Source organism: Penicillium angulare, assembly GCF_028827245.1.
Source record: "Penicillium angulare strain IBT 27051 chromosome Unknown utg000001l_segment0_segment0, whole genome shotgun sequence".
Taxonomy (NCBI): domain Eukaryota; kingdom Fungi; phylum Ascomycota; class Eurotiomycetes; order Eurotiales; family Aspergillaceae; genus Penicillium; species Penicillium angulare.
In genome coordinates, this window is record NW_026623160.1 from 3,269,413 (window position 1) to 3,283,528 (window position 14,116).

Below are 14,116 nucleotides of genomic sequence, written 5' to 3' on the forward strand. Positions count from 1 at the left end.
TTATTCTTAATGAGGCATAAAGTTTGGGTAATGGTAGATAGCCTTCAAGGGAGATTTACACCAATCCTTTCATTCAGATTTCATCATTTGTTCCATCTCTTTACTCTATCCACAGCCCAGCTGCATATATTCCGGGTGGTATATCTATTAAACATGGGATAGAAAACAGAATTACTATCGTATATAATATCTGTGTGCTTGTATACATTGAATTGCCTTTCAACAAAAGTCAAAGGTATTACTTAAACAACAGAAGTCCCGTCACTGGATACGGGAAGTATTAGCTGGGAAACACCATTTGCCAAGCTGACAGTATGCTTCTGAGGCACTGTTCGATCACTACGGATTCGATCTTCTTGCGTGCCAAGATTTCGAGCATACATCGGAAACGAGCCTCCACACACAGCGAGACGAATCCGTGTTCCTGCTCGGAATCGGTGAGCACATGCCTGTAGATCAAGTTTTATAGGCTGTGACATGTCGCGAGTTGGATCAAGTCCTTGGTACATATCCGTGATGTTATGAGAAACACCCTTAGGGTTTACCTCGCTCAGTCGCAAGAATAAATCTGCGAATGGTGGATCACTTGAATGGGAAAGCTGAACAGATGGAACACCTATAACCTCGAGATCCTGTGAGAGGGGCTCGCTCGTAAACGCCAGAACATCAGATCTCTCCCCATAAGCGCTGTCATCAACTCGGCCGCCGGAGGACATTTGATTACCACCTATCGATGGGGTGGGATTCTGAGGGTCGAAAACAAAAGAAGCGGGTGCGGCATCCCGAGAAGGTTGTTCTGATCCAATGCCGGTATTCGTTTGGAGGTACAGGGTTCTTGTTGGGACTTCCGGGGGCCATTGAGGGAGCGAGGACCAGTCTTCCGCTCCGGTGACAAATATCCGAGCCTTACTTCTACCGTATTCTCCAGTCTTAGCAACATGTTGGGCGAGGAAATCCATGATCTCTGGCATGGAGCGCAAGCCACTGCCTTGGGCATGTGTCCAAGGTCCAACAATGAGACTGACATTTACTCCTCTTTCAGATAGGTGCTTGTATTGCTCCATAGTCTGTGTTGTAAACGTATCATACCACCCGCTGATTAGCAGGATTGGAATGTTAACCTTTTCAAGGGCGATCTGCTGTCGTCTCTTTTCCCAGTAGGGATCTTCAACATTCGGATGATTCAAGTAATCAAATAGCCATGGAGCCTTGTCTTTGAAATAAGTCTTCAGACTAGCTTCAAGTGGTAGGCCTGCCACGGCATCATCGAGCTCAGAGGACCGTAAAAAGCTGAATCCAGGCAAATTCGCCAACCGCGTAAGGAAGTTACCACTCTCGTCACCTATACGCGACATCAAATCACTCCAGGACGCGCGATCAAGTCGAAAGGAGCCGGTACCCCATGCATGCCAAGCTTGGTCATGCAATGCAACAGGAATAACAGCGGCGACACAGTCTTCGGGTGGATCACGCAAAAGTGCCCACTGACTGTATCCCAGATATGAAGCTCCAAGAGTTGCAAACGTGCCGGGATACCAGGATTGTTGACGCATCCAGTTGACGATATCCTGACTATCATTCTGCTCATGAACTGCGGGACTAAATTCGCCCTCTGAGCCATAGGTGCCTCGTGTGCTGACAAAAAGTGCCCGGTAACCACGAGCAGCAAAGACACGAGCGTTAAAAAAGGATATTCCTGACCCACGGCCATAGCAACATTGAATCATAAGCAAGCCTGCAGGCTCTTGGTCATTGGGTAGTATCGGGTTGTAAAAATCGGCAACAAGGTTGATCCCGTCGCGCATGGGGATTCGGACTTCCTGGCTTGTGTAGCTGCATTTTTCATCGGGCACACCTAGGTATTTTGCTCCAATATAGTCTAGAGTGGCCGCCGAATAACCGCGTTTTACCGGTTGGTTTGACATTCTGATATCTGTGTTTTGAAGAGCTCCACTTCCAACGTTCTACACGTTTGTCGTTGGCTGAAGCTTCTTGGTTGCTGCAAGTGCGTACTTAGAATAGTACTTCGGCTTCGCCGGCAAGTAGGATCGATGGGTTTGATGATATGTAAATGTACTTGGTACCTAGACGGGGGTAGTGATAATCTTCAAATCATGGGAGAGACAACATTCCAACAGTTTGGCAAACCCCGCAGCGACCGCGGATGGACATCGGTCAGCGACCCACAATTAACTAATGGCGACTCAGATTGAGGATTCAGCATTTGTTGATCCAGCCACTTTCGAAGCGTTAAAAGACGAAATAAAAATCGGAGTTGTTTTATTAACTGATCGTTATTGAATGCTCAATATAGAATATTTATATCTCTAGTACTACTCTGTTGGGATATCACCCAAGATTATCAGGATAGCCCGAGCACTTGAGGCCCTTAGCCACTCCCGGGCGTCTTCAATTAGTATTGCACTATATTGTACGAACAGGGCGCTGAACTATGCCAATGAATTCACAATTTATGTCTATTACCAATTTGAATTCTTTAAGTCGAGGTCTCGCGTACGTCATGTATACAGTGACAGATAATCGTACCACGGATATCAGGTTCACTGCCATCAGAATTGGGCGTCGGCCCACAGAATTGGTAGGACATGTTTATAAAGCACAGCAGCAAGACACATCCCTCAAGAACATGACTCTCGGTGGGAAAATCGGAAACAAACTATCAGAGAAATATTCCTCAAAAGATGGCGTGCCCCGATTCGACATTTGAAACCTTTGCTTTAGGTTTCCGCGACCTCATCAGAGTCCCTGCAAGATTCAAAGCGACAAAACATTATGGGAAGTCAGTACTAGACCCAAAGCCAGGCCAGTCAAAGTTCGATACTAGCTGTGCTATGCGCACTGAATACCGGATCCAATACGGCCTGCAACTCAAGTATGATCGCGATATCTTTATTGAAGTCATTTTGAACGATTTTGTCCTCCGGGGAATATCCCAGCGGATGGATAAATTACAAAAGGGATTGAGAATATCAGAGAAGCTGTCTGATGGTGGGCTCATAGATCATAAAGAGCTTAGAGATCTTCAAAGGCAGTATCTCCTTCGAGCGCATTATGCTTATATTTCGGAGACTATGATTCCTCAACGTCCTTTGAAGCATAATTATGATTTGATCAGGGAAAATCCGACGTGGTATATGAATAAGGCTCTTATCCAAGATTGTAAAGATCATGGTGGCTGTTGTAGTAGAAAATGCGGATGCTGTGCTCAACGACAACGGATTCGCACAAAGGCAGCTGGGCATTGTACTTGGGAGTGTGAGTGCTGTTCTGGCCATCGAAGGTATGAGCTGTCGGAAGACGAAAGGATGAAGACCAAGCCAGAATTCTCTCAGAGACTTAAGAGTTCGAATCCGGCTTATCTTTTGAGAATGATAAATGCGTTTTTTGTGAAGCAGCCCATGCAATAACAGCTCGAGGAACTGTTTTGAATCTACTTCAAACGATGCCTTCATGAGCGCCGTACGAAGAAAAGGAGTGGAAAGGGATCAACTTCATAATTAGCTTCTTGTTAGATCCACAAATAATCTGAATCGCTTGTATGCCAATTTATTGGCCATTGGAAGAAGAAAAATAACCTGTGTGGGTTACAAATATCCATATCTGCACAAATCTCACTTGACCGTAGTATCATCCAGCAGTTTGTAATCAGTATCTGAAAGTACCCACGAACTTGAAGTGCAGGCATTTTCTCTTAACTACAGCTTATCATTGTCAAAGTCATAGATTACACACAGTAAAGGTATTCATCATTTTGTTGATTATACTGAATACGTGACGTCAGAACTATTTATATATATCGCTCACGTGACAATTACTTGGCATGCGCGCGTCTGGGGAACCTATCAGCAGTGGAGCCTCCGATGTTGTCCCTCTTTCATTAACACAGCTACGTGCTACCTGGGACGCATTGAACCGTGAACCTGCCCAGGCGGGACATCCATAAAATATGCACGAACCAATGATACTGCGACTTTTGTCTTTCGCAAATAAAACATTACAATCCCAAAGACCATGGTCGGCATATTCCTCAAGTTTACTACTTGGTCAACCTTGTCGTTTGAATGGTCGGTACGTGAAGAACTTGAATCTTAATCAAAGTCCACGCATTTACAGTCGAGGGATCGCTACCTCGAATCAATTTCAAAGATTTTGCACAGAGCATGACATTCGATCTCCCGATGAAATCGATCGCCAAACTGCTTTCAAGCAACAGGTGTTTGACCAATCCATCGCACTCTCTCGCAGTCGTATGAATGACTCGACTGAATTACGATGCTCTCTTTTTGTCCCTAGCCAATCCACCAAATTCCAAGAAACTCGCCTTACAAAAGCTGAAGTTGCTCAGGTATATGGAGTCGACGGTCGAGAGCTGCGAAATGCCGACCTGAAATCTCAGGGTATTCCGCATATACTGGTTCGACCTGCTACAATATTTATCAGCATTCTCAGTCTACGTCTTCTCGTTCAATCAGATCGAGTACTTCTATTTCTTCCCAACTCCGAAGCAGACGGTGTTAGGATGGAAGATGTATTTGAACATAATCTACAAAGTAAAATACAAGCTGAACAGGGGTCTGGATTCACACCAACTCTACCATTTGAATTACGGGTTCTGGATGCAGCGCTCGCCTCTGTCACTGCGATTCTTGAGGCCGAACACTTGATTCTTCAGGGAGAGGTTGAGAACCGTCTACGTGTTTCGGCAAAGGAGGACTTAGCCCATCTGACTCTGGTTGAGCTTTTAGAGCGTGGAAAGCGAGTGGCTACTATTGAACAACGTGCTCGTCAATTTCGCTCAGCCCTCCAAGAGCTTCTAAATAATGATGAAGATATGGCTCTTATGTATCTCTCGGATCGACAGGCTGGCAAGCCACATGCCATTGCGGATCATCAAGAAGTCGAATACCTATTGGAAGCTTATTATAAAAATGCCGATGCGATTGCGGAGGCCGCTGGTGCCCTTGTGGGTGAGGTTAACCGTACTGCTAGAGCAACAGAGTCTATGCTGGATGTTCGGCGGAATCAGATAATGGTGTTTGAGGCTCAACTGGAGATTTGGATGCTGGGACTCGCGACTTCGACATTCGTGGCTGGCCTGATTGGGATGAATGTGGTGAACTATATGGAAGAGACGCCCTTTGCTTTTGCCTGGCTTGTATCGGGCTGTGCAGTGGCGACTCTGCTGATCGCGAGGTTTGGGATGTTGAAGCTCAAGAGGTTCCGCAAAATGCATCTTTGATTTCTTCGTCGCGTATACCCCATGTGTGAATTATCTGAGATATGACCTTGCTAGATTATAAGATTTATACTTTCAAACATGATCCTTATATCCATCTGATAAAACGACAGAAAAGCTAACTTCAATCTGCACAGGGTATGTTCAATTAACTATGCTAGCACTACGGGTAATTTCCGTTCCAGCACAACGCTTCCGACGCTCCATCATCAAACAGAAACTCAAACATACTAGCAAAAAACAAGAAACCCATCAAGACAGTAATCGCCAAAGCTCCTTTTCTCCAAACCAAGCCCCCAAACTCCAGACAGACATCTAAATGCGATGCTATCCACAAGCAATTATAGGGTCTTCCAGAAACCCAATGACCATCCCAAACTCAGCTGTACATGAATGTAAAATGCGCCAGGATATCCCATTTTTTGTAATCCAGTAGGGAATAAGTCACTCTTTACAGAACCTGGCTCAGCTGGCTGGCAGTACCAGCAGCGTTCTCCTCAGCCCAAGAGCCCCAGAGCGCCTCCTTGCCGCGGATTTTGAGAGGAGCACCGATGGCCTTAGAGCCCTGGTCAACCTTGACGGCATCCTTGGTAGCCAAGACCAGAACTTCGAAAAACATCTTGGTGGCATCAGCCTTAGTGGTACGCTGCTCAGGGAGAAGATCTTGGAAGACAACTGCCTTCTTTTGAGCGGAAGATGAATCACCCAGCTGCTCACGGAGGATGTGAACGGCGTGCTTAGTGCCAATAGATACGGGCTCAGTGTCCACAGGTCTGATAGTGTCATCCATATCGGCCAAAGGCGCACCCATTTCTCCGTCGTCGCTGAAATGCATGTCATGCTGATCGTCATCCCCAGGGAAGTCGATCTCACTTTGGGGTTGGATAGTGGTGTCAAGATCAATTCCCTCGTCAATGGGAACAATAGCCTCCTCGTCGCCCAGCTCGAGCTCGAGGACATCAGCACCAGCCACGTCCATGTCGGAAATTCCGCTATCACGCTTTCTCTTGAGTTCGCCAGCTTTCTTCACGGAGTCCAGAGACAACAAACCGCGCAATTCAGGAGCCCAACCACGTCCACGCTCCTCGCCAAAGATACTAGAGACGAAATCGCCATTTTGCTGGCGAGTCATGAGAGTAAGGAGGACAGGATCGCGGGGCAAAAAGCTGGCAGGTTTCAGGATGGCGGATCGATCATTGTTGAGATCCTTAATCTGGTGACTGGTGAAGAATGTTTCCTTGTCCCACTCAATAGTCTTGACGCGTTTAGTACGTTGCGCACGCTGGGGATGTTGAGCGGCGGCAGCGTCGGGGGTGGCAGAAGGGTCGCGGTTGTACTCCTCCTCAAGATGGTGCATTTGAACAGATCCTGCGTCGGACAAGGGGCTCTCGGTATCACGGTTGAACCGGCTAGCGTCAGCACGCGGTGTCTGACCGCCGAAGTCATCATCACCGCCACCAAAGTCCATTGGTTCATCAATAGGACCATTGAGGTTGTCGTTGTTATCGTCGAGGTCCATGTTGTCCAATGGGACATCATCGTCCCCGATATCGATATCCAGGTCATCATTATCAATAAGTTTTCCAGAGTCACTGTGCAAGTCCTCCTCCATGGGACGAGGTGGAGGAGCATCTCGACCAATTTCCAAAGTAGTGTCGTTTCCAAAAGGTTCACCGATATCAAGGTCCACCAAGGAGGGGTCCTCAAGGTGGAGGGGTTCCTGAGACATTGATCGACGGTAACTGCTATCTCCCAGAAGCTGGGTACCGAAATCCAAACCGCCCGGCTGCTTGCCTGCAGGCTCCAGGTCCAGGTTTTGAGGGAAGAGAAGTGATGTATCCAAGTTGGTAAACAAGTCAGATTCGGTGAGAACATCGGGCAGAGTAATACCACCCGGTGCGACAACTGTGGAAGTCAAGTCATTGTTATTTGTGAGTCGGAAAGCCTATGTCATAAAAGATTAGCATCGCGAAAAAATCAATATCAATACAATCGAGAACATACCATCCTAATCTTCATCAAGGCTTCATTGCAGTCGTCCAAAAGGTAACGCGCTTTGCGGCTGTAAATACGGACGACACCAAGCAACAGTTGACCACTGAGTCGCAGAGCCATAGGCGCTTGGCCTTGGTCAACAATGGCATTAACACTGCTATCAATATCGGCTTGCAGAATGTGCGATTTGGACAATTTGCGCTCGATGTTCGCGGACAGCCAGACGCGAGCCAAGGGGCCCGTCTTGGACAGGAGAGTCTCCGAGTAGAACATGATGTATGTAAATGACTAGATGATACCGTATAATATCAAGGGCGTGTAGAGATGGAAAACCCGCCCGGCGCGGGGTGAGGCGTTGCAAACAGTGACGCGCGCAGAAGCCGGGAAAACAAAACACTAAGCCACACGCTTTTTATCTCTAATCGCGTCGCCGCGATAAAAATATGGTTATTTGCAAGTGCAATGGGTAAGAGATGTAAGTCGAGAAGTTCGTCGCGGTGGAGTCACGTCGTTTACGGGAGGCGCGAGAGTTCAGTTGGCTGAGAAACCAAGAAGAACGAGGGATGCGCGTGGGAATTCGGGCAAGAGCGAGTTATGCTGAAGTAATCAGGCAGGAATCGAGGGGGCTGGAGCGGGGTTTGATTGGCTGGCAGGTCTGGTACGGGTCTAAACCCAATGCGGCGATTCTCGGATAATCATATTATCCGCACCAGCCACACTAGTCCCAAACAGGTAAAGCATCATCATGGGACTTGACTGTTTCCAATCGCTTTCGACGGTGTGCAAAGCTTCAATGCGATTTCTGGACATTTGACTTCAGTCCCGTGCATCTTCTTTTCTCATACTGTTTTCATTATCTTTTTGTTTCTTTGCTTTTCACCGTTTCATCGGGGTACACTAGTCTCTCCAATTCTACCGGTCTTGTACGCGGTCCCCAATTCCCACCCGGGCTCCATCGCCAGTCGGGAACACAACCCCCGTTCAAGCTGCTGCCAGATCGCATCTCCCTGATCGCAACCAACCCCCACTCCCAACAATTCCAATTTCGACGGGATGAACAGTGGCCTAAAATACATATAACGGTTATCCTAATATTCGCCACGCCGTTTTCCTTTCCCTGTATCCTCTGGCAAGAGCATGAGAAATGTCAAGGTCCGCAACACCCGCGTTGCCGCTGCATAATGCACAAACGTCCGACTCGCCGCGACCCTCGTCCACAAATCCCTCAAATGGGCGGCCGGATGTTCCATCATCGGTAAGTAGGCGAAATCATATCTCTTTGCGGTTGTAATTATGCAATTGCCACTCTCTTTCGTTGTGGCCAACACACCGCTAACTGCTGAGACTCGCCGCGTTAGACTTCAACCTCCACATACTCGTTGCTCGAACCTTACGAAACCGCCGAACGATTACATACCTCCCTGTTACATGGATTGGCTCCTGCAGAAGCGGAGATTCGACTAGCCCGCGATGGCCCCAATGAACTCCCTCATGAAGAACCGGAGCCTATATGGTTACGGTTCTTAAAGCAGTTCAAAGAGACACTCATTTTGCTTCTTTTGGCTTCTTCGGGAATTTCCTTTATAATGGGAAACTATGACGACGCTATCAGTATTACTCTGGCAGTTACAATTGTAGTCACAGTCGGCTTTGTACAGGAATATCGGTCGGAAAAGTCTTTGGAGGCTTTAAATCGTCTCGTACCGCATTTTGCTCACCTCATTCGCGATATCCCCACAAACAATAGTGCTGCTAACAACCCAGCCCATGTGTCACCCAATCGTCGAGATGAGTTTGAAGAACTTCGGGCCAAAAGCCCGGGAGCCACATCTGCAGCCTTGAAGGCATCCACGACCGTTCCCGCCGTTGATTTGGTAGCTGGTGACTTGGTGCTCTTCTCAACTGGAGACCGTATCCCAGCCGATATTCGGATTACAAACGCGACAGATCTCAGCATTGACGAATCTAACTTGACCGGCGAAAATGAGCCTGTTGTCAAATATGCAGAGGCTCTTCGCACCAGTAATGCTAGCGCCGCCAAGGCTTTAAAGGCGGCTAGTCCTCGGGATTCACCATTCTATGATGCACCTGCGACTGGAGCTGTTGGCGCTGATATTCGGTTAAATGAACAGCATAACATTGCTTTTATGGGTACTCTGGTTCGCTCGGGATACGGACAAGGAGTTGTGATCTCTACTGGCGCAAAGACCGAGTTTGGAAACATTTCTGCCTCTCTTCAAGAAATCGAAAGCCCTCGAACTCCACTACAATTATCTATGGATCGATTGGGTCAGGAATTGAGTTATATTTCGTTCGGTGTTATTGGTCTGATTATGGTCATTGGTTTGCTTCAAGGCCGTAAAGTCTTGGAGATGTTCACGATTGGCGTGTCACTCGCCGTCGCAGCTATTCCAGAGGGCTTGCCCATCATTGTTACAGTGACTCTTGCTCTTGGTGTACTTCGTATGGCCAAGAGAGGGGCTATTATGCGCAGACTTCCTAGTGTGGAAACTCTAGGTTCTGTGAATGTGGTCTGCAGTGATAAGACCGGAACTCTTACAATGAACCACATGACCGTCACCAAAATGTGGCATTTTGACTGCGACGAAGCATTCGAGGTACAAAGGGACATGGCTTCGGTGGTTTCACCGGGACCAGCAGCACGCACTATCCTCCGGGTGGGCAATATCGCAAACAATGCTCGTCTCTCGCGCACTCATGCAAACTCTCCCGCAAACGCTGCTTCGGCGGCAATCCTGTCCTCAACTGTTGATCGAGATTCGAGCGCTGTGAAGAGCCGATGGGTTGGCCAGCCGACTGATGTCGCCATTTTGGACTTGTTGGATACTCTGGGCGAGGATGATGTCCGTGACCGAATTAGTGCCCGTGTGTCCGAAACGCCATTTAGCTCTGAGCGAAAATGGATGGGCGTCATTATTGGTAGCCCTGGTGAGACTCATGGAGGTTCTGATATGGCTTATATCAAGGGTGCTCTTGAGCAAGTCCTGGCTCGCTGCGATACATACTTGACCAAGGATGGACGGGAAATCATCCTGGATGAAACCCGGCGCAAGATTATCCGAGACGCTGCAGAGCACATGGCATCCGAGGGTCTTCGCGTCCTTGGCTTTGCCAGTGGAGCTGTTCGCGATGCCTCTCGAGGCATGAAAGGATTTGGAAGCCGATCAGGAACCCCGGTATCCAAATCCAGCCCCAAAGATGATGATGATCGTTATAACGGCTTAGTCTTCGCGGGTTTGGTCGGCATGAACGATCCTCCTCGCAAAGATGTCCATAGGTCAATTCGCCGTCTTATGAATGGCGGAGTCAGAGTTATTATGATCACTGGTGATGCTGAGACAACTGCAGTGGCTATCGCAAAGAAACTTGGAATGCCAGTCAATGAACACTCAGGGGCACGATCAGTCATTCGTGGTGATGAACTCGACCATATGTCTACTGCTGAGCTCTCTCAAGCGATCGCCACTACTTCCATCTTTGCTCGCACCAGCCCGGATCACAAGATGAAGATCGTGAAGGCATTACAAGCCCGTGGCGATGTGGTCGCCATGACTGGTGATGGTGTCAACGACGCTCCTGCTCTGAAGAAGGCTGATATTGGTATTTCTATGGGCCGACTCGGCACTGACGTGGCTAAGGAGGCAGCAGACATGATTTTGACGGATGACGATTTCTCGACTATTCTCCGAGCCATTGAACAAGGCAAGGGAATCTTTTATAATATCCAAAACTTCATTACATTCCAGCTGAGCACCAGTGTGGCTGCACTCAGTCTGGTATTACTCAGCACTACTCTCGGTTTCAAGAACCCCTTGAATGCCATGCAAATTCTATGGATCAGTGAGTAATCCCACTTCTTCAATGTCCCACTCAACTTACTAACGTCAATCGCAGATATTCTCATGGATGGACCGCCTGCGCAATCACTCGGTGTTGAACCCGTCGACCCCACAATCATGAACCGCCCTCCACGAGCCAAATCAGCCCGTGTATTGACAAGACCCCTCATCCAACGAGTCCTCACATCCGCCATGGTCATCATGCTCGGCACACTCGCAATCTACATCCACGAAATGGGCGACATAACCGATGGCCAATCCATCGATAAACGATCTCGCACCGTCACCGCCCACGACACCACGATGACATTCACTTGCTTTGTCCTCTTCGACATGTTCAATGCATTAACCTGTCGCAGCGAAGGCAAATCCGTTCTCCGAGGCGAAATTAAACTCTTCGGCAACAAAATGTTCAACTACGCTGTTCTTGGCTCATTAGCCGGACAAGCTTGTGTCATTTATCTTCCTTTCCTGCAACGGGTTTTCCAAACCGAACCCCTCAGCTTTGGATCTTTGATTAAGCTTGTTATCCTTGCAAGCTCTGTATTTTGGGTTGACGAAGGTCGTAAGTACTACTATGCACTTCGTCGAAGGGGTGGCCTTGGTGTTGGATATAGCGTCAATGTCTGATGCAGCTTACCTACTTCTGGGTGAATTGCCTAGATTTTTGGGATTGGAAGGGATACGGTTTTGTGTAGCCTATATGATTGGATTGATATCCCCTATACATAATAGATTTGTTTTGTCATGCCACGAAACGTTTGTCATTTCTCGAATTCTACATATATTAATGGATTCATTGAGTACATCTGAGCACTATTCCACTTCGTGATACAAAGCATGAATGACTGGCACCTTGCACGTCCACTAAAGAAGCAATATATCTAATCCATCCATTGTTCATTCGCTTCGCAACCCACAACCCCCTCTTCATAATCAGAAACATCCCACAGTCAACAAAGAATCCATACTCAAGATCCAAACTGCAACAAAAATAAAGTCATATAAATATATATATATATATAAAAAAAGACAAAAAGATTGACCGACGCAGGGGTCGAACCTGCAATCTCTTGATTCGTAGTCAAGCGCCTTGCCATTGGGCCAGCCGGCCTTGTTGAAGACAGAAGAAAAAACTGCCAATATGAACGGGGCTTATCGGATTCTTACGGCTGAACTTGTAGTGGCGGTTTTAGATCCCGGGTTCGGCCGATGTGGCAAGTTGGACCAGCTTTTTGGTGGAATTGAGTTTTGATTTGGGTTAGTGTCTCCAAGGCTTGATGGCAATTAATTAATTCAGTACTATGGATGTTAGTGGTGGGTGTTTGATTATCCGATCGAAGATTTGAATTTGAATTTGGAGTGGCTTGTCTTAACCTTGGAATGTAGAGTTGAAGGTTGTGGGAGGCCGAAGCCGGTACTTGCGATATATATAGGGTACCTATACAGCATGTACTAGTAGTACGCATATCATGATGCCTCACAATTTGAACATTCAAGTTGAAATTTAAGCACTTTGAATATTGAATAGTTCACAGTGAAAGTTAAGTTGTGAAAAAGAGTCAAGCAATTAATCCTTTCAACCAAATTCACTAGTATTCGCACGTAATAGACAACTGGGCATCAGGCCCATATTGAATTGATGCCCATGCATCTCAAATTCCAGGCTTGGCAAGCTACTAGTACGGCAAATCTAGCCCTAGTATGAAGAACATTATGCAACTCAAGCGTTATCGGTGCCATTACCCCGCCATCTGCCCCATGTGAATCTAATTTGCACTGTTTAATCCGGAAAATTATGTTTAATCAAAATGTGTAAGCTGTCTAGGTGATAGCTGCCGAGAGGCGGAGGATGCAGCTGAGATCATAGCGGATCCACCGCAGTGGATCCTCACATGTCAGTGGTTGTGAAGAATGATTGGGGAGAGTGACTGGGCTAGGAAGCTACTGGAGCTGGTGAAAGAGATTATATAGGGAGTACGTATAGTAAGTAATGGATCATGTAAAGTGTAGAGTAGTGCTTGCGTCAACGATGCTGTGACTTCGAGGTACATACTAAGATAAAAACTTTAATTCTGGAAAGCTCTGACCGGGGTCGATATGGGGATGGATGGATTTGATCACGTTCTGTTAATCTAGTTTAGTTCGGCACTAGTTTCTCACTAGATTGTTATGATGACAACATGTGGATTGTATTTCCTTCATGTACTCCAGGGCTATGTACCCCGTACTCCGTACTCCGAAGGGTTAGATCATTCTGGTTCATAGGGATGGGAGTGATAGGGATTGTCAGTGATACGAGTGGTGTGTCCGAAAGGGGTTAGATCGGGATAGGTGTCTGATAAGCCTTTCCTCCCTTCAGAGTCCCACATAGAAATCGATGACCATTCCTGCTGTTACGAGTGGTGATTACCTTCAGTGATGATACTACAAGTGGGGAAATGGAAATAGTAGCTGAATTATTGTGAATAGTCTGGGGTACATAGAATGTAGATTAAAAATAAAATCATGGGGAAGGGAGATCATGTACATGTGTACATACGAAGTACTAAGCCCTGGAGATATGATTAATGTAGATTGACACATGAGATGAGTCAAATGCTCGATATGCAATCCCGACGCTCGGGTTGAAACAACCAGACAAACTTTCCCGAGAACCGGAAGAAGTCGGTAGCGGCAAACCGCCGCTTATCTGGAGCCAATGGCGGGAGCCGGCCATATCGTCGGGGCATCACCTAATCGGTGGACTATCTATGGCTATCTATGGAACTAAACCAAATGCGGAAAGGCTTGGCAGGGAGGCGGCCAGACCCACTTAGTCACCGGGTGGCAAGTCTTTATCTGGAACCAATCAGAGACGCGATAACACATCCTCAGCTGTCCAATTGCTGTAGATTGGATCGGAGTGGAGAGATAAGAGTGTCAGTTCTTACTAGGGCACTTACTAGGGGACTTGGAGGACCCGAGATTGTACTGTATAGCTTATCAGAGGACCGAGGACTGG

General features: G+C 47.3%; 4 protein-coding genes across 4 annotated transcripts; 2 read left to right on the forward strand and 2 right to left on the reverse strand.

The window, feature by feature from the left end:
- Positions 1-242: 242 nt before the first annotated feature.
- Positions 243-1,925, reverse strand: N7478_001154 (CocE/NonD family hydrolase; the record flags this gene model as incomplete). The annotated part of the gene is made up of 1 exon (XM_056917369.1): positions 243-1,925. One exon carries the CDS (start codon positions 1,923-1,925, stop codon positions 243-245), a length of 1,683 nt encoding a protein of 560 aa, XP_056785249.1.
- A 2,157-nt stretch (positions 1,926-4,082) lies between these two features.
- Positions 4,083-5,260, forward strand: N7478_001155 (CorA family magnesium transporter; the record flags this gene model as incomplete). The annotated part of the gene is made up of 2 exons (XM_056917370.1): positions 4,083-4,089; positions 4,179-5,260. The coding sequence occupies 2 exons, from the start codon at positions 4,083-4,085 to the stop codon at positions 5,258-5,260; spliced, it is 1,089 nt and encodes a 362-aa protein (XP_056785250.1).
- A 448-nt stretch (positions 5,261-5,708) lies between these two features.
- Positions 5,709-7,525, reverse strand: N7478_001156 (kleisin alpha; the record flags this gene model as incomplete). The annotated part of the gene is made up of 2 exons (XM_056917371.1): positions 5,709-7,202; positions 7,262-7,525. The coding sequence occupies 2 exons, from the start codon at positions 7,523-7,525 to the stop codon at positions 5,709-5,711; spliced, it is 1,758 nt and encodes a 585-aa protein (XP_056785251.1).
- Positions 7,526-8,396: 871 nt separating this feature from the next.
- pmr1 (Ca(2+)/Mn(2+)-transporting P-type ATPase PMR1) lies at positions 8,397-11,742 on the forward strand (the record flags this gene model as incomplete). The annotated part of the gene is made up of 3 exons (XM_056917372.1): positions 8,397-8,507; positions 8,611-11,113; positions 11,168-11,742. The coding sequence occupies 3 exons, from the start codon at positions 8,397-8,399 to the stop codon at positions 11,740-11,742; spliced, it is 3,189 nt and encodes a 1,062-aa protein (XP_056785252.1).
- Positions 11,743-14,116: the final 2,374 nt, after the last annotated feature.